The following is a 26,730-nucleotide window of genomic DNA, read 5'->3' on the forward strand; positions in this document are numbered from 1 at the left end:
CCTGCGATTAAGCAATTATACTGTTGGGTCTACTGCCAGCTCATCTCTCATTTGCCAAAGACAGAATATTTTGCAGAGCACATGGTTGTGGCAACATTCCCGCACCTGGTGAAGGACAGTTCTCACTGCTACACAGATGAACCACTGAAGACCATGAGATTGCATAATCAGAATCTGGGAGTAGACTTTGGCTTCCAATCTACACAGCTGCTTAACTGTGTACTGTTAAGTGCCAACTGAGGGAGGTAAGACAAATGAAACCAAGGATATTTTGAGATGTAAGTAACTGGGGTTTGTGGATTATGAAAACCTCCTATTCCAAATGCCAAGTATTTTTCTGAGCCCACTGTGTGAAGGTGCACCGGCACAATGTACGGTTTAGACCAGACTGCTAGCTCTGCAGTCACACTGAGTAAAGGCCACCAACGACACGCACGTTTCCTTCAAGCCTGCAACGCCAGGCCTGCGGGGCAGGGTTACTCAGTGGAAATATCGCTGTCTCAGGAGCACATTCTACACAGGCCGGGACACGCCGTGGCCGTGCTTCTGGGCGGGAAGCGCAACAGCGGACGCCCCCAGGAACCGCAGCGCCTGCCGGGCCGGGCCGGGTCCAGCCGGGGCCGGGCCGAGCGCGGGGCACGCCGGGAGCCGGTACGCGCGGGGCACACTGGGAAGCGCGGCCTGCACCTCAGCTTTCCAAGATGGCGGCGGGCGGCTGTCCCCGCCCCCGCCCCGCACATGCGCAGTGCCGCGGCGGGCCGCGCCGCTCCCTCCCTCCCTCCTGGCGGCCGGGGCGCCACTGACAGAGCGCGGAGCGGAGCAGCGCCAGAGCCCCCGGGAGCCCCGCGCCCCGCCCGTGGATGGGAGAGGCGGGCGGCGCCGCCCTCACGGAGCACAGCGAAGCGCCGGCGGCGGCGGCTCGGGTAAGAGCGGGGCTGCTGCTGCTGCTCCTCTCCTCCGTCCTCTCCCTCGCTGCCTTCCTCGCTCTGTCCGCCCGCCCGTCTGTCCGTCGCTGCCGCCCCGCCGAGGCTGTCCCGAGTGGTGCAGGCCCGGCGGCCGCTCCCCTCCTCCCCGCCCTCCGCTCCGTCGCTGCCCCCTCCCTCCTTCTCTCCAGCTCGCTCTCAAAATGGCGGCCGCGCCCGTTGGTGAGGAGGGACCGGGGGGGGGGGCGACGGGCGGGGGCCGCTCTGTGGGCCGGGGCCGGGCGCGGCTCCGCTCCTTCCTCCCCGCTCCCGCCCCGCCGCTCTCCGCCGCCGGGCCCGGCGTTCCCCTCCGCCGGTGACTTAGCAGGAACGCGGGGAGGGGCGGGAGGGCCGCACCGCGGCGCGGGTGGGGCGGGGGGAGCGGAGCGGGGCCCGGCGTTCCGTCCGCCCCTAGGCCGCCCCGCGGCTCCCGGTGACTTAGCGGGATCCCGGGAGGGGCGGCGGGGCCGGGGGGGTAACGAGCGGGCGCTGCGGGGCGAGGAGCCCGGGGCGTGTGCGCCGGGGCGATGCGGAGCGGCCTCTCCACCGCTCCCCGGGGCTTTTCGTCCCGTTCCGTCTCTGCGGAGGGCGAAGCGGGCGCTGCCCGGGAGGCGGCTCCGGCCCTCTGAGGCGCCGCGGCAGAGCGGGGCCGGAGCGGGGCAGCGGCAGCGCTGCCGTACGAATCCTTCGCGTCCGTTGCCCTGCGGCGCCGGAGCGGGGAGCGGCGGCAGGAGGAGGTGGCTCAGCCCTTCGGTGCTGCGGCAGAACGGGGGAGGGAGGGCCGCTCTCCTTCCTGGGGTCACACCGCTGCCCGGAGGCGCGCAGAGTTTCTCCGAAGCCTTTTGCGGGCGGACGGATCTGCTCCGCGGCTCCATTTATCGCCGCTTTCCAGTTTTTGTTCGGGCAGGAGGTTCTGCGCCAGGCTGCCGCTGGTTCTGGGGGTGGGAGTGGTGCTCCCTTGCGAAGTTCAGGGTTACTCCGTTCTGGGGGGCTTAGATTTTTGATTCCGATATATTTTTTGAGGTGGATGCATTTCGGCTTGACCTTTAATAGCGGTAGCGCTGCGTTACCTCCCCTTTCTTTGCCATAGTCGCACTGGTGATGTTTCCCTGCTGGTAGTGCTGCAGCAGAGGGCTTGGTCCTTGCAGGTCAATTCACAATGAATTCCCCAAGCAGGGGATGGGGGAAGGTTACTGAAGCTATATAAAAAGAATCTTCAATTAGCACTGTTTTGTTCAAGGAAATGCTCGGGTGTATGGACCTGGCTGAAATCTGTATTGATGTGGAGACCCCTTTAAGGATATATTTGTGTGACAGTATTGTCTATATAGTATTAGGGATGGGGGGTTAAAAAGCCTGTGTTCAGTGGTAATCGTTTCATAAATGACTGTGCAGCATTCAGCTGGTTTTTGGAAGAGGGAGGGTCTGCTATCACAGCACTGATGTCCTTAGAGTCATTTTATTAAATAGAGAAATTATGTTAGGGAGCTAAACAAAGAAAATATCTTCTAACAGATTTATTGCAAATCTTTCTTGTTCTCAGGGCTCTCGTTTTTGTGTGTTTCTTTTGATTTAAGCGTGTTTATGGATGCTGTGTGCAGCCATTGAGCAGAGGAGAGACTGGGTGGAGTAAGGAGGCAGAGCTGTGAAATGGCTAGATTACCCTTTCATGGCTTTTTTTTTTTTCTCCCTTTCCTCGCGTTTTGCTGGGGTGGAGGAATACTAATTGATGTAACAATGAGGTCTCTTCTTTAGGGAGGAATCTAATGGTGCAGCAGCACAAACCTCACATTCTGTTTCGGGGTTGCTCTTTCTGCAGGGTGGATCTTGATGTATGTGACAGTGAGGAGTGACCAGTCCCCGCTGCAAAGCCAGATGTTTTGTCTGGTACTCGTTCCAGTGTATCAGCTTTGATATTCACTTGTTGAATTTATTTTATTTCACTTTAGATAAGAATGATAATTTTGGCAAGGGTATTTTACAGGCAAGATGTTGTGGAGAACCCCTGTATTGTTGCTTAACGGTATAATTTGTTCATATAACTTCTTGGTTGGGTTTGGGGCGCATGCGAAAAAGGAGCATCCCTGCTTGCTTTGGTGCCTGTAGTAGGGCAGGCAACTCCCATTAGCATTCAGATTTAATTACACTGCCCTTCCCTTTGTCGTGTCCCAAGTTCATGCAGAACAACATCCCAAGATTTTGGAAGCCCTGTTCGGTGAGATGGCTCTGTAAGAGCCTTACTGTGCACGTAGCTGCTGCTGCATCATGAGGGCAATACTAATGCTGCGACCAAGTTGTGTAGGAAAGACATTAGAACAAAGGATTTGGGGAATACAAAAGGGATCAGATGAAGCACCTAGAAAGGCCTGCTTCTGAGTGCCCTGCTATTTGAGATGTAGCTAATGGCATCTACTTCTGAATTCAGTGTTTATTGGAGCAAGTACAGCACTGAAAACAAGCGATTGAAGCAGTATGAGGTTTCGTTTTTCTTGGGTCTTTCAGTTCTGGAGCGCAGTTCTTGATGGTAGGTGGCTGCAGAAGAGACTTCTCTTTGGCTTTAATTTGGCCCAAATTAAATTAAAGGATAGTGGCTTTTTAAAGTTCATTTACTTAGGAGAGTAGATGTTACAGGATTTAATGGATGCATTCATTAAATGCCTGTGTCTACAGATGAATTCAAGGTGGGAATAATGAAGAATCCAATAGGATTCTTGCCTTCTTATAACTTTGACTGATTTTTGTCCTTGAAACGATTGAAGTTACTTTCTTGTATGACAGTAACGTGTTAATTTTTCTTCTACAGAAGAAAAAGACACTAATGCGTACCTGTATGACTGTGCAGGGACTGCCTTGGATGGTTGACCGTTCCCTGCATGCCTGCTCTGCTCCACCCAACCTTGAGTGCTTGGGTTGCGTTCTGTTCCTGCTGTGAACGTTTTTGTCTACCCAGCTTTGGCAGCAGGGCTGCTACTGAATGACAGCTGACTGTCGTACCTCGTACCCAAACTTTGTGCACGACCTCTGTAACCAGCTTGTGCTGGGGCCGATGATAATTTGTACCCTCTTGTAAAGTGTTATGGGAAAACAGCTGGAGAGCCCCTGCTTCTCTGTGGCTCTGATCTATGCTAAGTGTGTATGTTACGGAGTGTGTACACAGCCCTCTGAGGCTCATCCTGGTGCTCCTGAACAAGGAGGGTTGGAACCTCTGTAGCACAAAGAGGGGGTCCCTCTTGGTTCAGTCGGGTTCCCTTGCTGTGCCCTGCCACGCTCCCAAACTGATGGCCAAGGCTGTGCGAGGGCTGCTAAAATTTCTTCCACATGAACACTGGAATAGTTGTTAGCCTGGAAATAAAGGCTGCTTATGTCTAAATGCGTGGAGCCAAGAGACAGTAGCAATCAAGCATAGTTAGTAACACAAAACAATTTTGGATTTCATGTGGAGTAGGAGTTTTTGTTTCCCAGCCTAGTCTATAACGTGTGGGGCAGTTGGAGGTCTTTCCATGTGTGTGTGTCATAGTACTCCTGGAGTTTCTGTTGTGTTTGCTGCAGAAGCATGGTGAGTTCTGTCCTGGCTGAAAAGGCAGGTTTATTAAATGGTGTCTGCATTCTCCCGTTCCTCGTTTTTAAATTAAAATGCTAACTCTCACAGCTGAGCGTTGGGAGCTACTTCATGATAAGGCACGAGGGGAGTGGGTTTCACCAAGTGGTTCTTGGGTGTTATGGGCAAAAATGTTCATGAAAGGCTGATGTTACTTCTGAGCTGTGCTTGGCACAGTAGGTTGTGCCTCAATTCACACTTCTAAGAATAGGTGATTACACTAATAAGTGATGTTGAAGCACTTGAGACTTGTCTTAGATGGATCAAGTCGTTCCTTCAGAATTTTTACAGTACTTGCTGTCTGGGCTAGCAGATGTGTAACTGGAAGGTTTGTACTGTAACTGAAAATGCAGGGGCCTAACTGGAGCTGCATCTGTGCTATGTCAGCTGTACCGTGTGCCCATAGCATAAGTTAGGTGTCTGTTGTACCTGTTAGAACTGTTCTGGAGCTGTGTTCTCCTTCATTCCTACAATGTTTAGTGACCCACTGATGAGTCTCACGCACCAGAAGCATTTGAAAGCAGCAGAATTGTTTGTCCTTCTGCTATGGGCAAAGCACATCACTTCATCTGTGTATCTGAACAAGACTTTGGCCCACAAGTCGTTCTCAGTGTGAAATGAGTAACTCAGATCTCGTTGCAATCTGGAACTTGCTAGATATGCAGTCTTGCCTTCTGCAGGTGTGCATCTTGTTTAGGTGTTTGGAGAAGGGCTTTCTCTCAGCAGGTGTGGCAGCCTCCAAGCCTGTGCTGTCTTTGTGGAATTAAACAGATGTGACTTAGTCCTGCAGCTGTTTTCTGTGGGGGTGGGCTGTGGTATTGCCTAGTGCTGCCATGGCCTGTTTCGAGGGAAGGTTTCTCTACAGAGTGCTCTTGTACCTCACTCCTGTCCCTCTCATCGGCACTGAAGCATGCATACAGCGTGCTTATACTAAGCAGTAGCAAGTGCATTTATGTGTTTGTAACTAGGTAGATATATAAAAATGATGTTAGGATTCAGGCACTTGTTAGTTAAAACACTGAGAACTGTTTGAACCACTTGTTCCTTATTAGTAGTGCTGCTTCAAAAGCCCAATAGTTCAGTTTGGCTGCTTTTGGGCTTCTGGGTTAGAACTGAGTTAAAATAGTTAGGCTAATTACATCTCTGGGGCTGTGATTCCAATGGTTTTGGAAGCTCCTCCCGGTATCTGTAACCAGTAACCAGCTGCTGCAGTCTTGGACAGATACTTGCAGCTACAGGATGGTCCATTGTGCTTGTGGTTTGGAGGAGGTGCTGCAGCAGCAGTCTGTCCTGTCATTGTCTCAGACGTGTTGTTAGGTAGGTCCCTGTTCAGTGAGTTCATAGGTAGGCTTTACTGAAGCTCCTCTTCCCCAGCGTGGTGAGTCAGCTGCCATGCCTGCTTCGAGGCAGGGCTGAAGGTAACAGGTTTTATGGTGCGATGCTGTGCTGGTTCGTGTCTGAGATAGCAGCGGCCTTTGTGACTGAGATCACTTACACCTTCCCTCCTGTATCGGTTTTAATTGCTCTGTACAAGTCTAAGTTCTCTTGGCTTAATTAGACAGATCTAACCTCTTCCACCTTCGAATGCTTCTGCTTTCATTTCTTGCCTCGTTTTTCTGCATGGAGGTAGTTCAATGCTAAAACAGAGCTGTTAAGTGTATCCCTCTTTAGGTATAGAGGAAAATCAATTGGAAACATCTAGGCTGTTCACGTGTAGCTAAATGAATGCTTCTTCCTTATAGGAAGTGTTGGTGGTTGGTCTTGTTCCCAGTCCTGTGGGGTTTTGGGGGGCTGAAGAAAAGATCTGATAAACAGTTCGGTTTATTTAAATGCTAGCCTCTTTGCAGTGCATTAAGAGGATGATGTCATTAACATGAGTATGTGTTTTGAAGCAGATGGTGTCTATTAAATCAGTAGTGGTGGAAGTTGTGGGTTCTCACTCACTGGGCTTGGAGGCAGCAAACAGAACCTGGCACAGGAGAGATTGGAGAGGGGCTGTGTGCCCTGGATCCACCCTGGGCCGTGGGGCTGGGGTCAGAGCTCTGACGTGGTGCTGGCCACATCTGTAACTAAACCTTGGAATTGTTCTCTGTTCTGTTTCACTAAGACTTCATCCAGATAAGCCGTGATAGGAGCTGTGAGTTTGGGGCAGCGACTCGTGGTGCTTCAGCTGCTGGCAGTGCTTGGTGTCCTCCCTCCACGTGGCAGTGTCGCTGCCCTGTCCAACCTCACAGGTTTCCAGTGCCCGTTCAGTGAAGACCCAATGGAGGGATAATAGGAGTTTAAACCTTGCTTTGTGAAATAATTCCTCGTGATGACTATCATGGCATGCTGAACTAGTTATGCAGATGTAGGGTGAAAAGTAGAGACAAGGTGAGCCTGGCTCATAACTGAGCACCTTTCTTGTATTCCTGTGCTCATCCCTGCCAGCTTAGCAGGTGATTATTTCTAACATTTCCTACAGCAAGGTGTGTTTGCCATGCTGGAAGAACTACTCTGTGGCTGTTGTGATTGTACTGTATGTGTGCTTTTCTGTTGTAACTGGTGTAATGAGAGCTATGGGAAAAAAGAAATTGCATGCTTATGTTATGCTTTCCTTTCCTATCAAGAGATGGAGACAGGCCTCTAAGAACCCTTTTTAGGTCTTTATTATGCCCAAGAAGTATGGGTATTACCTCACCTTTAGTTACATCAGCTTTAAATGGCAGCTGCAGTGGGATCTGCATCTGGAGTTTATCGAGGGGATATTCTGTGGCTGGAGTTGATAAAGCAGCTGTTGGTTTTGGAGAGAAAAGTCAGAATTAATTGAGATTAAAAAGAAGTACTTTGTACTTCATGGGATGAAGCAGTGTAATCCAGAGGTATCCAACAAACTACTGATCTAGTTCTCCGTGAAGGGATTGTGACTATTAGCCAGCAAATACAAGTAACCACTTCTTGTTAATATGCTTTGAAACAAGATACACTGATGAAAAACTTTGTCAGGACCTGATCTGGTGCCGCTGGAAGGAGTGACACTGCAGGGAGAGCGGATGCTGCGTTCATGCACGGAGGGGTAGCTGCAACTTGAAAGAATTAATTCATATCTGATGATATTAAGTAAATTAGTCTTTTGGTGGTTCTGATCTCTGCTACTCCTCCATAAGTGATTTGCCTTTCACTGGGACTGGAAGATCCCAAAGAGAGGAGTTGAAGCAGACAAAGCAGGAGTTCAGATACAAATGGAGGAGAACAGGAGAGGCACTTCCTTCCGGATGGAGAATTCCTTCTGAGGACAGCAGGAACTGCGTGAGAGCTGAGAGCTTGGTGCTGCACACCCAGGGCTGTTCAAGGCTCACCCAGTTCGTAAGAACTTCTGCTTCGTGTTGAAGCATCAATGTGCAGCCATTTAAATAGGAATAATCTGAAACCGTGTAATTGATTTCATACTATAACTGTGACCCCATGCACCGTGCTCGCCGTGACCTGTGTGCCCTTCCTGCTCAGGAGCACTTTCTATGTGGCATGCTTTCCCTGGCACTCTGAGAGCATGACTTCAGATTTGTGTCCCTCAAGGAAATTTTCGTGTAGATGTAATTGAGTTTGTTTGGATATCAGGGTTCTGCAGCTGCAGGGGAAAAAGTAATCCTGTTGATGAAGCCCAGCAGTGCCCGGCACCGCTGGTACGAGTTGGGAAAGTAGGCCTGCTTTGTATCTGATGGTACATTCTCTCTATAATTTATGTCATCTAGCTCTTATGATTTCAGATTTAATGAGCTACAGTTACCTGTTTGGTATATATAGCTTGTGTTTGTGTGGGGAAGTCTGTTCACAGAGCCTAAGCAATGGCCATTAAAACCACAGAAATGTAATTCATTTGGAAGCTTCCAGGGGAGCTGCGGACCCGTGTCCCAGGACCTGCAGTCCCCGCGGGGCAGCAGTGGCTGTTGCTGCGTTGCAGACCCTGGGGCACACTGCCTGAGCTGAGGGGCAGTGCTGGAACTGACCTGCGTGGCTTGAGGTGGACAGATTCAAAAGTGGATGAGAGAGAAACCATAGAATACAGTAGGGATGAATGTGCACGTGGGAATTACAAGAGATGGAAGTGTTTATGAACGCATTAAGGCTGATGGTTTTCTGCAGCAGCTGATCAGCAATGTTTCTGTGAGCTCCAGCAGTTAAATTACCAGCCTGGTAAGGACATTAAGCCTGGAGGTCAGGGGGTGAGGCTGGCTGTCTTTGTGGGAGGTGTGATGATGGGAGCTCTGGCCTGGATGCTCAGAGGGATTTGGGCCGTGGCAGAATCCTGTGAAATTGCTCTTCTGAATGTTAAAAAGGCCTTACAATAGATTTCTCTCTGCATTACACTTTGCTGCTTTGTTGAGGCGTCTTAACAAACCTGGTTACATCCTATGAATGTATGCAAGGAATGCTGGTTCAGGATGAACCTGGGCTAGTTTTCCTGCTGCCTGCCCATCTGCCATCAGCTAAGGTTTGTGTAGATCTCACTACTGCTTCTTCTCAGTGCTAACTTGGAGCATAGGTGGATGGAATCTCAATCTGGAGTAATTTTTGCTATGAGTAGTTCTGAGGAGCAGAGATGGGTGTTGCTGGTCAGATGAGGCACTGCACTGCTTTGTCTCAGCAGTTACTGGAAGTAAAGGAAAGGCAGTGGAGGGCTTTGAACTGACCTTGCTGATGCAATAACAGAGGAAGGTAAGGAATGTTGGTAGTAGTTTCAGTTTGATATCTGTATATAAATGTCTTGCAATGCATTTATGAAATGGCATGGATTGGAGCGGCCTCCTGAGCCCTCCCTCTGCTCACAGCAGCCAATTTCTGCACACAGCAGACTTCCCTGACCTCTCCTTTCAGCTCCAGGTTTGTTGCAGTACAACATGTGTGTTGCTTTGGGAGAGTGAATCTTGCCCCACGACACTGAGAGAACCTTCAGATGAACGTTGTGGCACTGAGTTATTAGGATTGCTAAGCAAAGACATAACAACAGTAAAACAAAGGATTTAGGTGAAACAGGGAAAATAACAAATCTTGGGAAGGAATGAGTCTGTGCACTATTTAATGGCAAGGGTCACTAAAAGTCCAAAACCACTACTTCAGTATTGAAACTAAGGGAGCGCACTGGCCTTCATTTAAAACAAAGCCTTGAAGTGTGCTTCAACAGTTCTGCCCAGTCTTTGTGCTTTTGTAAAGCAGATGATCATACCACAGACTGTGCTACGTTATTTAATGGCAGCATTTATCACCAGGTGAGGGGTTTGTGGCAATCCTTTGCCTTAAAGTGTTTTGTTTTTTTCCTCAATGCTGTTTTCACGTGCAAACTGTCAATATGGAACCAGAAGGTTCTTTAGGTTAGGAAGTAAAACTTTTTGTGGTATAGGTGGGGTCATTAATAGGAGGTGCATCCTGTTTTGCATTTAATTAGTAGTTATTACTCCACAGATGGCTCTATTAGGCTCAGGCTTCTTTTCCCTGTGCTGAACAATACAGGACAAATTGAAATGCTTTCTTTTGGGAAAGATTGGCTCCATCTTGACACTACCTTATTCACAGTAAATTATTGATACTACAGATCACCGATGTCAGTGAGATGCAGTGAATAGGCAGTTCCCAAGATTTCTCTGTTGAACACTTGTTTCTCTCGTTGCCAGGGCTGTCTGCAGCTGGGTGTGTAATGCAGCAGTGACTACAAACCTCGATAGGTGGAGGAGGACTGGTTAGTCTTGCTCCGCTGAGCTGTGCATGTCACAGCCCTCGCTAGCCAAGGGAAGAGGCAGTGCACGTGGACAGCTTTGTCCGTTCTCTGCTGTTTCTAAAACGTGATTTCCAACAAGGTGGTTACTTCTGAACGAATAGGAGTGACCTCTTTCCGTGTGTGGTGTACTTCCGGTACTTGCAGATGTCTGCACCATCTATTTTTGTATGAAGTCTGCGTCATTGCACTGCTACAGAGCAGTGCTGTACTGAGGCTCAGGTAAGAAGTGTGTTCCCCATAAAGGTTGCTTGCTGTGCTCTTGGCTTCCGATTGAAGAGCCTGAGGATTCATTGCTTTCTGAATAGTCATCGTGTTCATCGGACTTGAGTCTAGAGTAAAAACAAACTCATGTTTACAGAGTGCAATAACTTGTTCTGAACAGAGTGAATTTATGCTTTATTCGAGACATCCTATGGATTCTGAGACTGAGCAGATGAAGCAGCTGTGGCTTGGAAGCTGCAGGGGGGTGAAGTGGGGCTGGAGGCCGTGAGCCCTTCAGGCATTTGCCCTGGGCCGGTAATGAACATCCCCACGGAGGCAGACAAGCTGTGATTTTTCCTCCGACTGTTACTTTGAACTTGTGACTAGGCCATGCTGCTGTACTTCGTGGCATGCTGGAGTTGGGAGTTGTCATGGAAGGATTCTGTGTGTATTAATATTCAGTTGCACTGGCTGCTAGGTGATTTCCCTTTCAGTGTCAGGGCTCAGAGGACGAGCCCCTCACAAGGCAGCTGGTACGAAGAGTTTAAGTGCTGTCACTGCAGTTCAGCTTCCAAAGAGAGCCAGGTGTCCGCTGGTATTCCCATGGCTGGTAGTTTGTGTTTTCACTAATGGGGAGTAAAAGCTTTTCTTGCATTGCAGAAAGTTTTTTTCTTCTCCTTGGCAGTTTCAAATGGTAAAAGATGTACGCAGTGGTACAACTCAAACCTTGAGTGCTTTGTCCTTAACCTTGTTATTGATGGAATAAAAACGGTGGCCAGCTTGCTGAGGATTTCCTGGACGTATTCACAGCTCAGGTAGAATTAGAGGAGCCTGATTCTGGAAGCCTTGGGTGATGCTTCGCTGCTCCCTGAGGCCTGCAGAGGCACAAGTGTTGGTGAAGCACTCAAACTTTGCCTTTTTCTCAGGAGCAACAAGCTCAGGGGGTCTAAGTTGGCCCGTGGGTGAATGCGGCAGCACGAGGGCTGAGGAACAAGGATCCAGTCCCTTAATATCACACTGAATCCCTCAGCCTGTGTTTGAAGCATTTTAGACTTCAGCAACCAGATTCTGGTGCCTGTTTGTGTCCAAACTGACCGCAGAAATGCGGGATGGTTTTCGTACACCTTCACCCTGCTCCTGCACAGTTCCTGTGCGATTGCAGCAGCTCTGGGAGGAGGAGGGAGTGCCGAGGTGTGAGGAAGCTGCTTCTCAGCATCCAGAGTGACCCAGTGGGTGGAGGAAGATGGGCAGGGATGTCACTGCCCGCAGCGCTCCGGCTGTGACACAGCGTGTGTTGGTAGCATGTGGAAAGGGACCGCTGTCAGAGGCAGTCAGAGTGGGGCAGCAGTTGGGAGCACAGGAGGGAGAGTTTAGGGTTCCTGTCTATGGGAAGGACAGGAACATGTCTGTTAGCATGGTGGCGGATCAAGGGCCGCTGTGCAGCCTGGTTGCTATTGCTCGGTGTATGCTGCGAGCGTGTCCCCCAAGGCGGTGACAGAATATTGGTGTATCATTCTTACCGGAGTTATTGTGTCACTGTTAATGTGTTCAGTGCTGAGACAGTTCACAATACAGAAGCTCCCTTAGTGTTTAGTGCTGTGGTTTTCCTGTGGCTGTGATACTGCAGGCAGTTTCTGGAGTCCTCGGGCTCATGTTCTGCATGCTTCTGGGGCAGCGTTGCCCTGTGCTTTTCAGCAGTGTTTGTCACAGCGTTGCTAGGTTGGTGCTGAAGTACAGAGATCAGCCATTATGAGCCTCTGGGTTTGGTTGTTTTTTCAGCACTTAAATTTATTGCAGCATTGCCCTCTAGAGGGCACTTCTTCTGATCATGTCACTGTGTTATTTTATATATATAAACTAAATTTCCATTACTTTATATTCTGCACTCCTGCCTTGTAGTTAAAAAGATGCATCTGTGGAGAGCAGTTGTCTTCACCTGTCAGGAAGTGAGATAAGAGACAAGAATACATGAACTATTTGCTTCTCTTGTCTGAAAGGAAGGAACCTGTGCTATCAGCTTTCAGCTGAATTGCTTCTGAAATAGCAATTAGGGAAGGAGTTAAGCTAATTAGGGAGTGCTGCTGCCCTAACAGCCTGCAGTGCAGTACTGTGGTGGGCAGCATCTGGTGTGGGAGTGCACCAGCAAGGTGCAGCATGTCCCACTCACAGCTGCAGTTGTGAAGCACACCGTGGAGCCCAGATAGGTTTGGAAACCAACTGCTGATGTGCTGCAGTGGATGAGTAGACATGAATGGTATAAGCAGAGTATTATATTTGTTTATTATTTAAGAGTCTGCTGTTTAAATAGGCTTCTTACCTTATGGGAAACAGCAAGGGAGAGAAAGTGGGAATGTTTATTTGGGAGAAGGGTTATGGGTGCACTTTGTGCAGTCTTTGTGTGCTGTGGCATTCACTGTCCCTGCTGGAGGCTGGTTGCTGGAGCTTGCGTGGCAGCTTCAGTCCATGTGCTACAGCTCCTTGTCCGGCACACAGGAGGTGCCCACTCCAGCATTTTTCATACTTGTGCTCCTTACGAAAGAGTACCTGCAGTGCCGCAGCGCATTGAGAATAGTCAGTGTCCCCAGTAATAGCTCATGGGAAGATTGCATTTGTTTCTGGGTAAGTATGTAGTGTGGGGCAGAAATGGGTACTTGAGGAAAGGCTGATTTCTGACTGGTTCTGGACTCGGTGCTGTGGGAGTCACATTGCTCTATTAACAACGAAGATCAGTTTAAAAATCCCATGTACCACAAGTAAGGGTTAGATTTAATGTATACAGCTAAACTGTGTCAGTGTGAGCCTGAAAAGGAGGCAGGAATTGTCTCTTCAGAATGGCTCTTTGGAGCTTTTTCAGGTAGTGTTGTGGGATAGGAAAATAATTTGTTTAATATGAATCTCCCTGGAAAGTTCACTGCTGAATTGTAGCTGTATTCTCTGAGGGCGCTGCTCAGAGTGATGACTGAATGCTTACTTTAAATAAATTAACAACATCTCTTTCTCTTCCTTCTAGATGGATTGAGTCTTCTCTGAATGCCTCCAGGATTTTGGATTTCCCATCTGGCAAAACACTTCTGCTTTGAGCCACTGTGGCAGACTGAACTGTGGATCCAGGGCTCCTAAGACCAGATCTTGGGGAGGCAGCCACTGCTGAATCAGCTTAACTTGACATCGCAGCCACGATGGTGCTCTCACAGAGGCAGCGGGACGAGCTGTAAGGAGTGGTTCTCTTTCAGTTGTCTCATTTTCCTTAAGCTTGAACTATTAACTCTCATTTTCAGTTGTATTTACGTAGAGATTGTGGTTTGATTTTATTCATAAACATATGGACCTAGTGTCATTCAGCTTTTGTGTCTCTTGTGCTAAGTACAGCTTCTTAAGTGAGTTACAAGTTATCTTCCAATTTGGGTTTATTTATTTATTTTTATTGGAATAAGCTCTGTGATTTAAACACATTCAGGATTACAATTATTTATTGGTTATCTGAAGTTCTCTTGCAAAACTCCAAAGAGTACAAACATAACTGTTGTGAACTTTGTAAATAGAAATGGGGAATGACAGACCGTGATTGCCTCTGCTGCAAAAGGCAGTACTTTGTTTTCACGTGTTTCGTATATGGGAAGGAATTTGAAACTTTCACTTGAGGTCACAGGACTGAGTATCTGAGAGGAGACTGAATATGTGTAAGAGATAAGAATGAAGAATGTAATTGAAGCCATGGGAAAAATTTTCATGTGAAAAGTGATTTTTCTCAGAAGCAAAATCAATTGCAATGCAATGTTGACCACAATGTGTACAGAATATTTACAGTATTCTACTTTTCCAGATGTGCTTTGCTATGTGTTTTAAGGCCTTTCACATAGGTGTAAAACACCTATTTTGAGATGTCTGCCTGTGGTGCGAGGGCCTCTGCGTGTGACGTTACGGGGAGCATAGTGCTGAGGACCAGAGCAGGGAGTGCCTCTGGGAACGTCCCACACTATTAATCAAGGACACTGACAAGTCATTGCCTGAAGGACTGAGCTGTGGTGGGGTTGCTGGGGAACTGTAAAGGAATGGTTGCATTTGAGTCACTGAGGACTTGGCCTGTCTCTTCCACCAAAGCTTGATATTGCTTTCTGTAATTCAGAAGCAGATGGCATGGTTGTATGAAATGAAATACAGCTTGATTTGAATGAAAAGTAGCCTTTTTATTCCTGTAGAAGCACTGTCATTACTGCTTCTTACTTCAGCTGACAAGGAGATTTAATGTTTTTATCAAATGCCTTACCTAGATGGCATTCTGATTTCTGTATTTGAGAAGTTTGTGTGTTGGTTTATGTAAATCTTGTAGTCACTGCATGTGTTTGCTGTGTGTGCACGTATGTACCTGTGCACACACACGGAACGGCTGAGGGTGGGCACACCTCGAGATCCTCTGCTCGATGCCTGCAGGCATCCTTCAGTCTTACTGTGAAAACAAGCAGTACTGAAAGGTGGTGCCTGCTCATTGGAGTCTTAGAGTAGAATTGAAACCCTGTTATTTCATGGTATGAGTAGATCTAAACCAAGTGCATGTTATGTGGCAGTCCAAGGCAGGTTATTTCTGTAATAATTGTTGGTCACGGTGAAGAGTATTCTGAAGAAAAATGTAAAATTGGGAGCAGTGTGTTTGGTTGCAGGCAGTGTCCTTCCCTGGGATCTAACTGATGTTGCCGGATTGTTCTGAAAAACAAAGCTGCAACTTGTTCTTCAGCGAAATTGGAGTAAAAACACTCTGCTTAAGTAGAATTCAATGAGTGCAGTTCAGCACTGCGGGCTCTTCTCAGTGTAGTTTTCTTTCAGAGATAAATCCCCAAGCCAATATCTACATGTAGTTGTCGTTTTTGTATCTGCTGCTGCTGAGTACATTTGTGCTACTCCAATGTTTGGTAATGTAAAAGAAAAAAGGTCCTTTTTTTTTCTTTCTCCAATCTAAAATAAGCAGTGTGTATTGTAGGAAGTGAGCGTGTTGCTGTTTGTGTCTTGAAGCAAAATGTTTGCCACGTGTGTTTTTAGAGTGTGGCTGGGCTTGTGACAAAGCTGATGGTCCTGGGTGTAGATCTGAGATGGTACAATTCAGACAGCAGGACAAACCAAATCCTGAACCAGTGGCAGTGCTCTGGCTCAGAACTAACAGCCTAAAGTTACTGTTACTGCTTCTGTTTTGTAGAAATAGAGCGATAGCAGACTACCTTCGTTCTAATGGCTATGAAGAGGCATATTCGGTTTTTAAAAAGGAAGCTGAGTTAGATGTGGTGAGTTCAAACAAAATTCTTCCTGTATGTTTTAAGTAAAGAGTTTATAATTTTATAGTATTTGCATCTGTTGTATGTATGCCCGTTATCTGCCTATTTGCTCCTGGGTGTGGTATACCTGCATAGCTTACTGTCTTATTATAAAATTAAAACAATTGTCAGATGGCTTAAAGACTTTTGAGTCAAACTCTTTATCTTCTACTCATGACTGAGGCACACTCTTAGTCTTACTGTCTGGCTATACCCATTTGTATAGTGATCCTGGGAGAGCCTAGGTCCTTCAAGATGGAAGATGCTGGAAAGCAAAGATAATGAAACTCAGTGTGAAAGTAGAGGGAAGATGATAAAGATAGTATTAAAAAAAAAATGCCTGGAGTTACTGAAGTGAGTCCAGTGAAGGACAAAGTTGATGATAAAGAACAGAATATCTTCCGTACAGGCTGCAGAAGGCTGGGGCTGTTTGGCCTAGGGAAGAGGAGGCTCAAAGAAGATCTTACCTCATTTGTAAATCCCCAATGAGAGGCTGTAAAGAAGACAGAACTAGGCTCTGCTTGGTGGCAGAGCAAGAGCCAGTGGGCAGAAATTGGGATGTTGAAATTCCGTCTGAATTTACTGTGAAACTTTAAATGGAAAACTTTGGACTGAACAGTGGAACGGGCGCAAATGTTGTGGAGTCTGCTTGTATCTATCAGCCTAATTAATGTTCTCTTCCCAGAGGTTAAAAGGCAATCTAAATAGGCTACATGTCTTATTTCAATAGAAAAATGGAGTTGCTTAAAGCTCCGCGTGACTTTCTTACAAGAAAAATCTGAATTAGATTATATAAAAATGGCAAGAAGTGAAGAGGAGCAGTCACTCGCTGGAACTTGGGCTGCTCACACTCCTGAAGTCCAGGGCAGAAAAATATTGAAAGGGTGAAAATTATCCATTTTTAGAGGCTCATTAGAGTTACAAAAGTAGCATTGATCTTTCCTATGTCAGTGGTGCTCGGTTTGGTAGTGTGGCTGCAGCAGTTACTGGGGTATAGCAGTATCTGATATCCAGCCCTGTAGGACTCGGTCCTTGCTGTCAATGTATGCAGGAGGAGGAAACAACCTAAAATAAAAGGGGGCACATTTTTCTCAGATATGCAGAGCACATACGAATAAAAAGCCTTCAGATAATGACAGCTAGCCCTGGTTCTATGGATTGTCTTTGCACAATCTTTCATAATTAATCTGTATTACTGCAGTATCTTCAATTAAAATTCGTATTTTGAAGTGCTTTCTTCTTTTCCCTGTATGCAAACTGTGGTTATTAACATTTGAAGTATGGTTGTTTCCTTCTGTTAGTAAAACTGGTTGTAGGCTTGTGTTTGAATTTCCCTTTCTATGATCGAGAGACTTTTGTTAAATGAGTTACTTTTGGAGAAACTTGTGTAGAGGCTTTGGATGTAGAACTTAACTGATTTATTTAAACACTCCTCCTGCCCAGAATGAAGAGTTAGATAAGAAGTATGCTGGACTTCTGGAGAAAAAGTGGACATCGGTCATAAGATTACAAAAGAAGGTAAGCAGAGGCCTGATGATTTACTTGTACAGGAAGTTATAACCATGAGCAAACATTAATTGCTGAACAGAGTATTACATTTTTCCCTTTTCAAATTCAGGATGTAGAAAATACCTCAATACCTTAATTGGGATGATTTGAGCAGGGAAAATAACTGTGTCCCTGTTGTAGAAAGTCCATCTTAGTGCTGGCAGATACATCCTCTCAGTTTCTTTCAGAACATCTATTTACATCAGTTTATGGGTTGTATGTGCAATCTGAGGCAGAAAAGGAAAGATGTGCCCTGAGGCAGTTTGTGAATGAAAAGACTGAATAACAGTCTCCAGAATGCCTAACTCGGCTAGAAGTAACCCGGGCTGCTGATGTCTTTGGCCATTACATTAAAGGGAAGAAACCATTAACTCAGATGCACTACAGCATGTGATTCTTCTGCAAATGGATGGTACAAAACTGTTCTTAGTACTGCTTTAGTGGGTCTGGAGGGTATTAAAAGCCTTAAAAATCAAAGCCTGTCCATTATAGAGGTCAGTATACCTAAGATTTTATCACATGCTCAGTTTCTCTGCTGTTGGTTAACACTCATGCCATCTCAGGGATACAAAAAAAACCCAAACAAATTGCAGTAATAAGATACGTTTTGTTAACAAAAAATCCTTCAGTAGTTCATCAAGTGCCAAACAAGCAAGAGACACACATGAAAAAACTAACTCCTTTGAGTCTGTTGCTTGTACAGTTGTGTGCAGGATCTAGGAGATATGTTTTGGTGGAGCTTTATTTTCTCGCCAAAAGTGTTTGGGAAGTTGGAGGAGTTGTTTTGGGTCTGTGCTTCATTGTGAATTTGGAAGCCTACTGGTGTTTGGGGTACTAATGACTATAGATAATAGGTCTTGGTGTAAGGCTATACACAGACGATCTCTTTAAAATCTTAGGTAATGGAATTAGAATCGAAGCTGAATGAAGCTAAGGAAGAATTCACATCAGGTGGACCTCTTGGTCAGAAACGAGACCCTAAGGAGTGGATTCCTCGTCCTCCAGAGAAGTATGCTTTGAGTGGACACAGGAGTCCTGTCACTCGAGTCATTTTCCATCCGGTTTTCAGTGTTATGGTTTCTGCTTCAGAGGATGCTACAATAAAGGTAAGTGCTTGCTGGAAGAAATGAAGTGAAGCAGATCAGAATGTAGCACCAGTACTTCATGGTGAATGTGTGTTGTACTGATGGGAGATCGCTTTGGATTCTGCTTTATCTTCAGTAAGGACAGTTATTTCAAATATGACTTCTGTTGTAATAGACAGATTTTGGTTTTATGCTGTTCCAGCTAATATCTGCAAGTATGTTTTACTGTGACTTGAGAAGAAATAAAAGAGCTACCGTGGATTGGGGACTGGAAAAATAAATGGCGAATTGAAGTGTTTTGATTGCTCAGTGAGAAGTGGCATAGAGAGCATACAGAGATGAGAGGGAGGAAGACTGTTGCCTCAAGTCATCTAAGGCTTAGTTTGAGTGGTTGTACAGCTGTATTCTTAATTGAAAAATGGTTCTTCCTGCTTATTTTAAATGGCATGTGCAGGTCCCATGAAGTTGCTGTGACTTTCAGGAGAGACTTTCAGTAACTCTAAATAATCTTCACACACCTTTATTGCAGTCTATAATGACAAGAACAGATTTGTTGTAGTTGGCAAGTAGTTTCTCCTTTTAGCACCCAGAGAAGATGTAACTGCATTTTGTTGCTTTTTGAATGTCACCATTTAAGAGACATTGTCATCTGTGCTGCTTTGAAAACTATTTGGAAAACTGCAGCCCTGACAAAGGTTGAAAAGTGTTGAAAGTAACACGCATAGAAGTGTGAGCTGTTCTGACAGTGACTGCCTGTTGGAGAAGGTTTAGAAAGAGGCAGTCAGATAAAGCCGAGGAGAGATTTTTAAGCTCTTGTTTCTGTGGCATACAGGCAGCATGGAGGACTGGCCTTTTCTTCAAGCAGCCTGGGTCATCTGCAACAGTGACAGCTCTTTGCTTGCTGGATGGTTCAGAGGAGCCTGACTAGCTTGGTTGTTTCTTTACTCTCATGGATACTGTGGATGAATTTCTGTACTATTGAAGTCAAGCTGCATAGCATATCTGACTGTTCCATTCCCAGAGATTGAAATCTGGTGGTGATGGTGGATTCTTTTGTTGTTGATGCTGGGCTTTTTTGTTTTATTTGGGATATAATTAAAAATGAAATGCCTAATTTTGTGCTTGGAGACCCACAGTACAATCTGTAGGAGTTTGGTTTGTTTCAGAGGCTTTTGTTTGTGGTTAGATGGTAGAAGTCTAACTTAATTAGGAAGTGAGGATGGGACTCCGTGCTATCTTGCAGTTATTAACTGTTGTTTAATCTTTGCCTAATTCTGTAATTATGTGTATTTCAGACTCCTAGCTGTGTTTTGAGTTCTCGTCCCTGAACTTGTATATTCTGATTATTGCCCTGCAGTAGACCAAGTATTTGCTGTTCGGTTCTGAAGCAGTGCGTAGTTTCTGAAATCACAGTAAAGCCACAAAAAAGGAGCAGGGGGAGTTGTTGAAGGTGGTTCTCCCACTAACTGAAAACAGGCTGTGTACCTGAGTTGAGGACACAATGTAGGAAGATGGTATGGGATATATAGGTAATGATCATACTAAAACTATTAAGCTTTTTTAGGACTGCCTTTCTTTGTTTCTTGCTTGTTTAATTATTGAATAAGGCACCAGACTGTGCTGCAGAATGGGAATGTAAGGCTGGAGAATACAGTGAGTAATAATACAGTACTGTTAATGGATTTTCTGTTTGCTTGTCAGGTCTGGGACTATGAGACAGGAGACTTCGAACGAACCCTTAAGGGGCATACAGACTCTGTGCAAGATATTTCCTTTGACCACACTGGCAAACTGTTGGCCTCCTGTTCTGCTGATATGACCATTAAGCTATGGGATTTCCAGGGCTTTGAGTGCATCAGAACTATGCATGGTAAGGTTTAAAGGAAATTGATTTAGCACTCTGTAAAGTGGAGGTGTGGTGCGGTTTTCTTTTGTGTTGTTTTGCTTTTTATGAATGAGAAAAACTGCAGAAGTGGAAAGGGGAAATGAACCAGAGTTTCCCTCGAACAAAAGAGGGGATGTTTTAATGCTTCAGGTGTTCTGTAAATGGAGTATCTGTTCAGTGTCTGCAGAATGAAATAGCATCTCCGATCTGCTATGCGTGATGCTGTGGGAAAACACCTCATAATGATACTGAAATAAAATGGCAAATGCAGAGGAGCTGAGCTCTGGAAACTAAATACATACTAGATAACAAAACTACTGTCGCATCACCAGAAAGCTGTCTTCATCCACACCTCTCTGTTTCCTGAATGTGCTGATTCAGGGAGGAAACAGAGTGAAAAGTATTCTGTATACTGTGCAGTGTTTTGCTTCAGATTTGTTTGATTTCATGTGAGTATATGCATTGCATTAGATTCCAGAGCCATGGGGGAGGAAAGTGGAGAAGTAAAACAACCACCACATGGATTCAGTTATTGACAGTAACTCTTTGTTTTATGGTTTTGATGTAAGAACGTTTTTATACTGCTTATCTCACTTTAATATCATCTTGTGGAAGTGATGGGCAGTGATAATGTTTGAGATTTTTGTAAGAAATAAGCACACACACATGCCAAAGAAAGGGCCACTTTTCATTTGAGACATCACCTGGGTGATGCATCGTAACGCTGCCATCAGACTTACCTGCTAATTTCAAATACAGCCATAGTAGCTGCTGGGTTTGGCAACTGTTACAAAGCAAGCGTTGCTTGCAGGAGTCTTTCAGGTGTTCTAGGAACACATTCACATTTTTGAAATAATCCTAAAAGCTGCTTAATGGCTAGACTGCACGATTCCTAAAAATGGAAATGATTGAACGTAAACCTGAAGTTTTATGAAAGAGTGTTGATTCCATAAAGCATGCTAAAGGCTTCTGCTGTAGCTGTTTGATCAAGATGAATGAATAGCAGGTCCTGTGTGCTCTGTAAAAACAGTATTACAGTACCACTTAATAAAAGGTTGCTTTTCCTTCTAGGTCATGATCATAATGTTTCTTCAGTAGCCATCATGCCCAATGGAGATCATATAGTTTCTGCCTCGAGGGATAAAACTATCAAAATGTGGGAAGTCCAAACAGGGTAAGTGCAGTTCTGGGTGAACATCACTGCCTGAAGAAAACACAGAAAAACTCTTTTTAGTAGGAGATGTACCACATGCACCTGAGTGTCAGCAAGACACTTTTTAACTAAGATAAGCTTTCATACTCTTTGCAGTCATAAATGGAACAATTCTGCCTAAGTCATTTAGCACAGGGTTTTAGTAGCCACCAATTAAAAGTATGTGGCTTTATCGTTCTGGGAGCTGTGGAATTATGGCACTGTAACTCAGGACCAGGTAGGAATTTAGTGACTAATATTAAATTGGAAGGCAATGTGACACGTAGAAGGGGAAATCTGTTACATTTCTTGACACAGGAAGAATTTTTTTTCCACTGTGGTTTGTTTCGTTATTCAGAAGTCTCTCTGACCCATCCGTTTACTCCAGGTTGGGTGTGAAGGCTGTCTGAATGAGTTGTAAATCTACATGTTCTTAAAATACCTATTTAGTGCAAGTTGGAATGTCAGCAGCTTCCTGTTTTCCCCCTTAAAAACTATTTGCTGGCTCTTACAAACTTCCTACCCACGAACTGTTGTGGGGCCTTGTACATCAGCCAGGACTGGTGTGCCTGCTGAAGCTTAACTTCTGAGAGCAAGCCAAGCGTCCTGAAATTCAAAGCCATGTACGGTGGCTTTATTGCAGTGCTAATGAATCATGCTGTATTTTCTGTTTTAAATAGTTACTGTGTGAAGACTTTCACGGGTCACAGAGAATGGGTGCGCATGGTGCGGCCTAACCAGGATGGCACCTTAATTGCCAGTTGTTCTAATGACCAGACAGTGCGTGTTTGGGTGGTAGCAACAAAGGAATGCAAAGCTGAGCTTCGAGAACATGAGCATGTGGTAGAATGCATTTCCTGGGCTCCTGAGAGCTCATACTCCACCATATCAGAAGCTACGGGATCAGAGGTAATGCTTCAAGTGCTAATAAATACAAAACTTCAGTTTTGTTCTCAGAGCCCTTGGTGGGCACAGCAGGTGTTTTGAGTCTTGTTGGTGTTTTCTTTTGCTGCTTATACTTGCTGCACTGTTAATTCCTCACCTTGGCTTCATAGGGGCTCTGCTTTGTGTTTTAACAGTAGGGCCTTACCTGTGCACTGATGAAAGGGAAGTTCAGAGAGAGGCTTTGTTTCTGAGAAGGTTGAGAGTTGGACCACACTGATACACTTCCACAAAGCAGTGTGAAAGGCAGCTTAGCTAGCATAATGTGAACACTGAGGATACGAGGCAACTGAAGGTGTGGAGATGAGAGTAGCAAGTTAGAAATGCAGAAATGAAGCTACCTTGGGTGTAATTCAAAATGCAGTTGAAATTACAAAATTAAAACACTCAATTTACAGTGTAAAGTTAATGTTATGAGGAAGCATTCTTTAAAGTCCCCATTTGTGTGGTTGTGGATATGTGTTCTCTGCCTTGATTACTAAATCCCGAAGAAAGGCTTACCAGAGGGCCACACATTTTCTGTTAAGGGTGAGAGTGTAGAAGAAAATAATTTTAAGCTTGAAGAAAAACAGTAACAAACATTTCTTCCCTGCACAAAAACACACATACTCAAGGAGAAAAGTTAATACACTGAAGGCAGGAACTTATCTACTCACAGACTTAACAGATTATTTCAGTCACATGTTGCTTGCATCCTTTAAAGATCCTTACAGTCTTTAATTAAAAAATAATGAAAAGTAAATTCCAAATGTTAGCTTCCTCATGCAGTGGTAATTACCTGAAGTGGTGTGTGTCCTGCCCTCTGCTGGTCGGATGGGCAGTGTGCATCACGCGGGAGGTAGCTTTGGGCTGGAAGCAAGGTGAAGGGAACGTCACCGCTGGAAGATTTCGGGTTCTGGGAACTGAGTCTCTGGTTCCTACTTCGTGTGGTTACACATGGGAATAATTTCAGAGCAGGGACTTAGGAAGCTGTTAAACTTGCTTCGTTACTTTATGTAAAGGACGGCAACACAGAGGTATGTCTGAACTTCATGTGCTGTTGTCCTGAGATGTGTGACTACTTGAACTCTATCTACTGGTATTCTGAAGCCTTGCAGGTGGAAAGCTTGGATTGAGAGTATTTTATTTGTCTGGCTGTATCAGCAAGACATAAACAATCTGCTGGAATAGTTCTAATTCCTTTTTTTTTTTCCTCCATACTACTAGTAACATGTGAAGCACATGTTACTAGTAGTATGGAGGAAAACAACACATGCATTCACTAATGCCTGTGAATCTAGCTTTGGCACTGCGTGTTGATTAGCTGCTAGCTGTCATACAGTCCAGTCTTTCTAAGCAGCAGCACTTAGGATCTGCTTTCTCCCCATTCTACCCCTGTATGTGCCATAACTGAAAACATCATTTTCTGTAGACTAAGAAGAGTGGTAAGCCTGGGCCTTTTCTGCTGTCTGGATCCAGAGACAAGACCATTAAGATGTGGGACATCAGCACTGGCATGTGCCTTATGACACTTGTAAGTTTGTTGGTGTATTTCTTTGCTGATTGCTGCATGTGTAACCCCAGCTTTCATGGAGTGAACTGCCTTACATGTTTGTTTTGAGGAGGAGCTAGGGTTGTTGAAAGGAGACGTGCACTGGAAATAGTTTTAATGGCTGAAATACTTTTGAAGTATTTCAGCTTTTGTTGCTAAGAAATACTAAATCTCAAAATGTGTAGTATAAATGCAGGAGTACTGTGGTGTACTTCTTCGAAAGGAACTTGTTTATCCCCTGGGACTGCTGGCCATGGTCTGAACTTTGTCTTCAGTAAAATGTTCTGTTCTGTCAGTGTGCTGCTTCTGCAGGCTGCTGCTTTCCAGCCTGTGTTCAGAACTAGCCCTTAGTGCTGGGGGTGAGGAGCAGGGGCAGTGCACATCACATGGGACCTCTGTTTGTTTGTCTTCAAGGACAGGAACTCACACTGTTGGTAGTGCTGATAAAGATGTAATAATAGAAACTGAAGATAAACTACAAATTCCAGTATTTTTAGAAAGCTGAACACTGTCACTGCAGGCAGAGGGCGCGGGGTTACTTGGCTTGCCATGGCATAAACTGTATTCAGCCTTAAAACATGCATCTGCTCACTGCTGTCTCCTTGTGCATAAGGTGGGCCACGATAACTGGGTACGTGGTGTTCTGTTCCATTCTGGGGGAAAGTTTATTTTGAGCTGTGCTGATGACAAGACTCTACGTGTCTGGGACTTCAAGAACAAGCGATGCATGAAAACCCTCAATGCGCACGAACACTTTGTTACCTCGTTGGGTATGTATTGTTCCCCAGTCCTTGCTGCAAGGTGCAGAACCAGGGATGAGTGCTGCATCTTCACCAGCTGGGGACCGAGCTGGGCGTTAACACTGTGGGATTTCTGTTCTCTTTTGTGCTGTGATCAAATGGCGACAGATAGGAATTTCAGGCACTCTGGACTTTCCACTTCTGTTGCCAGTCTCGTATGTTAGATAAAGATGTTAACTGCCAGGGTACTCTGGAAGCGTTCACTGCTGAGAGTGCAGGGATCTGGGAGTGTTGTGTTACCAACACTTGCTAGCCAAAGGGAGTGGGGGCAAAGTAAAAGCTGGGAAGAAGTGTTTAGCTGGAATTCCTGGGCTTGGTAACACCAGACTGTGATAGCTGCTAGCTCCCCCGTTTTACAGAAGTTTTTATAACTGAACTGAAAGCAGATTTCTGTACTTTGCATCAGAGAATTTGCCTTCAAAACTCCAAATGCACAGAGCTTTGAAATGAAGTCTTTGAGCTGATGTCACTTTTGGGGAAAACATAATGGCATTCAGTGAGAGGGAGAAATAGTAAAACTGTTCCACTGCTCCTTAACGTCCCCTTCTCTTTCCTCACAGATTTCCACAAGACGGCACCATATGTGGTTACTGGAAGTGTAGATCAAACAGTAAAAGTGTGGGAGTGCCGTTGATTGAATTCACATTTGACCCCTTTCTCCTCTGGATGCACTCAGATACCATGGTTACCCATTGAGCTCTGTTTAAATAAATATTGTCCTTTCATGTAAATTATTCTGGATGTAGATTGAGCTTATTAAATGTTACACACAAAGTATTCATGCATGGTGAATCCAAATTGTATACTGTAAATTTACATACGTTGTCTAGAAGTACCATAGGTTTAAGAACATGGGCTGGCATTGGTCACATCAGACCTAGGGAGGCAGAAGTTGGATGATTGAAATAGGGCACTTAACTGAATAGTTGACAGTGTCGTTCTATGTCGGATAATTATTCCTGTTTTTCTTTCTGCTGTCTGTTGGTGCCTGAATTGGTGACCTCATTTGGGAAAGGTTTTGTAGGGCTCTTTCAGAAATGTGTATCTATGTAACATCACTTAAGTGTGCTTAATAAATCTTCTCTAAGAGTACTAGATAATAAGGCTGCAACTCAGAATCTTCTGAACCTTATATGTAATTAATGGAAATTAATTAAACTTTGGAATATTTGTCATGAAACATTTGCCAAATCAACAGAATACACTTTGTTTTGGCCTCCTATCATGCAAGGGTTGGTATATTTATATAACTAACTGTAAACCTGAAATAAGACAACAAATCCTAGTAGCAGCTGATGTGATAAATGTATTTATTTTTTATTTGGTCATTCAGTGGTTAAACTGTGCTGTTAAACTAAGTTTAAATGTGGGTTTTTGTTTTCTTTTTTTTTCTTTTTTTTTTAATGCTAGACGAACTTCCAGGAGGAGTTGTCCATCCCACTAGAATTTAGTGATCGGATTTCCAATAGAGCTGAATCTCCCAAATGACTGCCATGGTACAACTTGCTGTTTGCTTTCAATGTTTGTTAGAGATGTGCAATTCCTATTACACAACAGTATCAAAGTACACTTCCCTTACGTTCACAGCAGGAGGTTGGGATATTTGAAGCTGTTTGGTTTCTTCAATGCCTCCTTGGGAACCCTTTTGAATATGAGGTTATATTCACCTTGGTAAGACAATGTGGCTTGAATAAAAACTTACTGTGGTTTGCGTATGGAGAAATATCTCTGGATATAGTATTGTAATGCTTTAAAGAAAGCAGTAAATACCTTGAGCATCAGCTCCAGGTCGATACAGGCTTCTAAGGGAAGAGCAGAGCCCCACCCCAGAACAAAGCCCGTGGGGGAGGGGGGGTGCTGCAGGGAACCACTGAAGACCAAATGCCCTCCACAAACACAGCCCGTGTGGAAATGGGCCTGCGCATTGTGTG

The 26,730-nt window shown here is 45.2% G+C and overlaps 1 protein-coding gene across 2 annotated transcripts; it reads left to right on the top strand.

Annotated features, from left to right (window-relative positions):
* The first annotated feature begins 777 nt into the window (after nucleotides 1-777).
* Nucleotides 778-26,522, top strand: PAFAH1B1 (platelet activating factor acetylhydrolase 1b regulatory subunit 1). Of its 2 annotated transcripts, none has more exons than XM_065732084.1 (11): nucleotides 778-923; nucleotides 13,524-13,724; nucleotides 15,702-15,786; nucleotides 17,260-17,334; nucleotides 18,264-18,470; nucleotides 20,151-20,319; nucleotides 21,406-21,508; nucleotides 22,207-22,435; nucleotides 23,880-23,981; nucleotides 24,613-24,769; nucleotides 25,360-26,522. In XM_065732084.1, the coding sequence occupies exons 2-11, from the start codon at nucleotides 13,693-13,695 to the stop codon at nucleotides 25,431-25,433; spliced, it is 1,233 nt and encodes a 410-aa protein (XP_065588156.1). In that variant the 5' UTR covers nucleotides 778-923; nucleotides 13,524-13,692; the 3' UTR covers nucleotides 25,434-26,522. The 2 variants fall into 2 exon arrangements, with proteins under 2 accessions (XP_065588156.1, XP_065588157.1); XM_065732085.1 differs by lacking the exon at nucleotides 778-923 and adding an exon at nucleotides 1,092-1,145.
* Nucleotides 26,523-26,730: the final 208 nt, after the last annotated feature.

Source organism: Cyrtonyx montezumae, unplaced genomic scaffold (assembly GCF_038088225.1).
Source record: "Cyrtonyx montezumae isolate F1298 unplaced genomic scaffold, pur_monq_1.0 scaffold_15, whole genome shotgun sequence".
Classification (NCBI taxonomy): domain Eukaryota; kingdom Metazoa; phylum Chordata; class Aves; order Galliformes; family Odontophoridae; genus Cyrtonyx; species Cyrtonyx montezumae.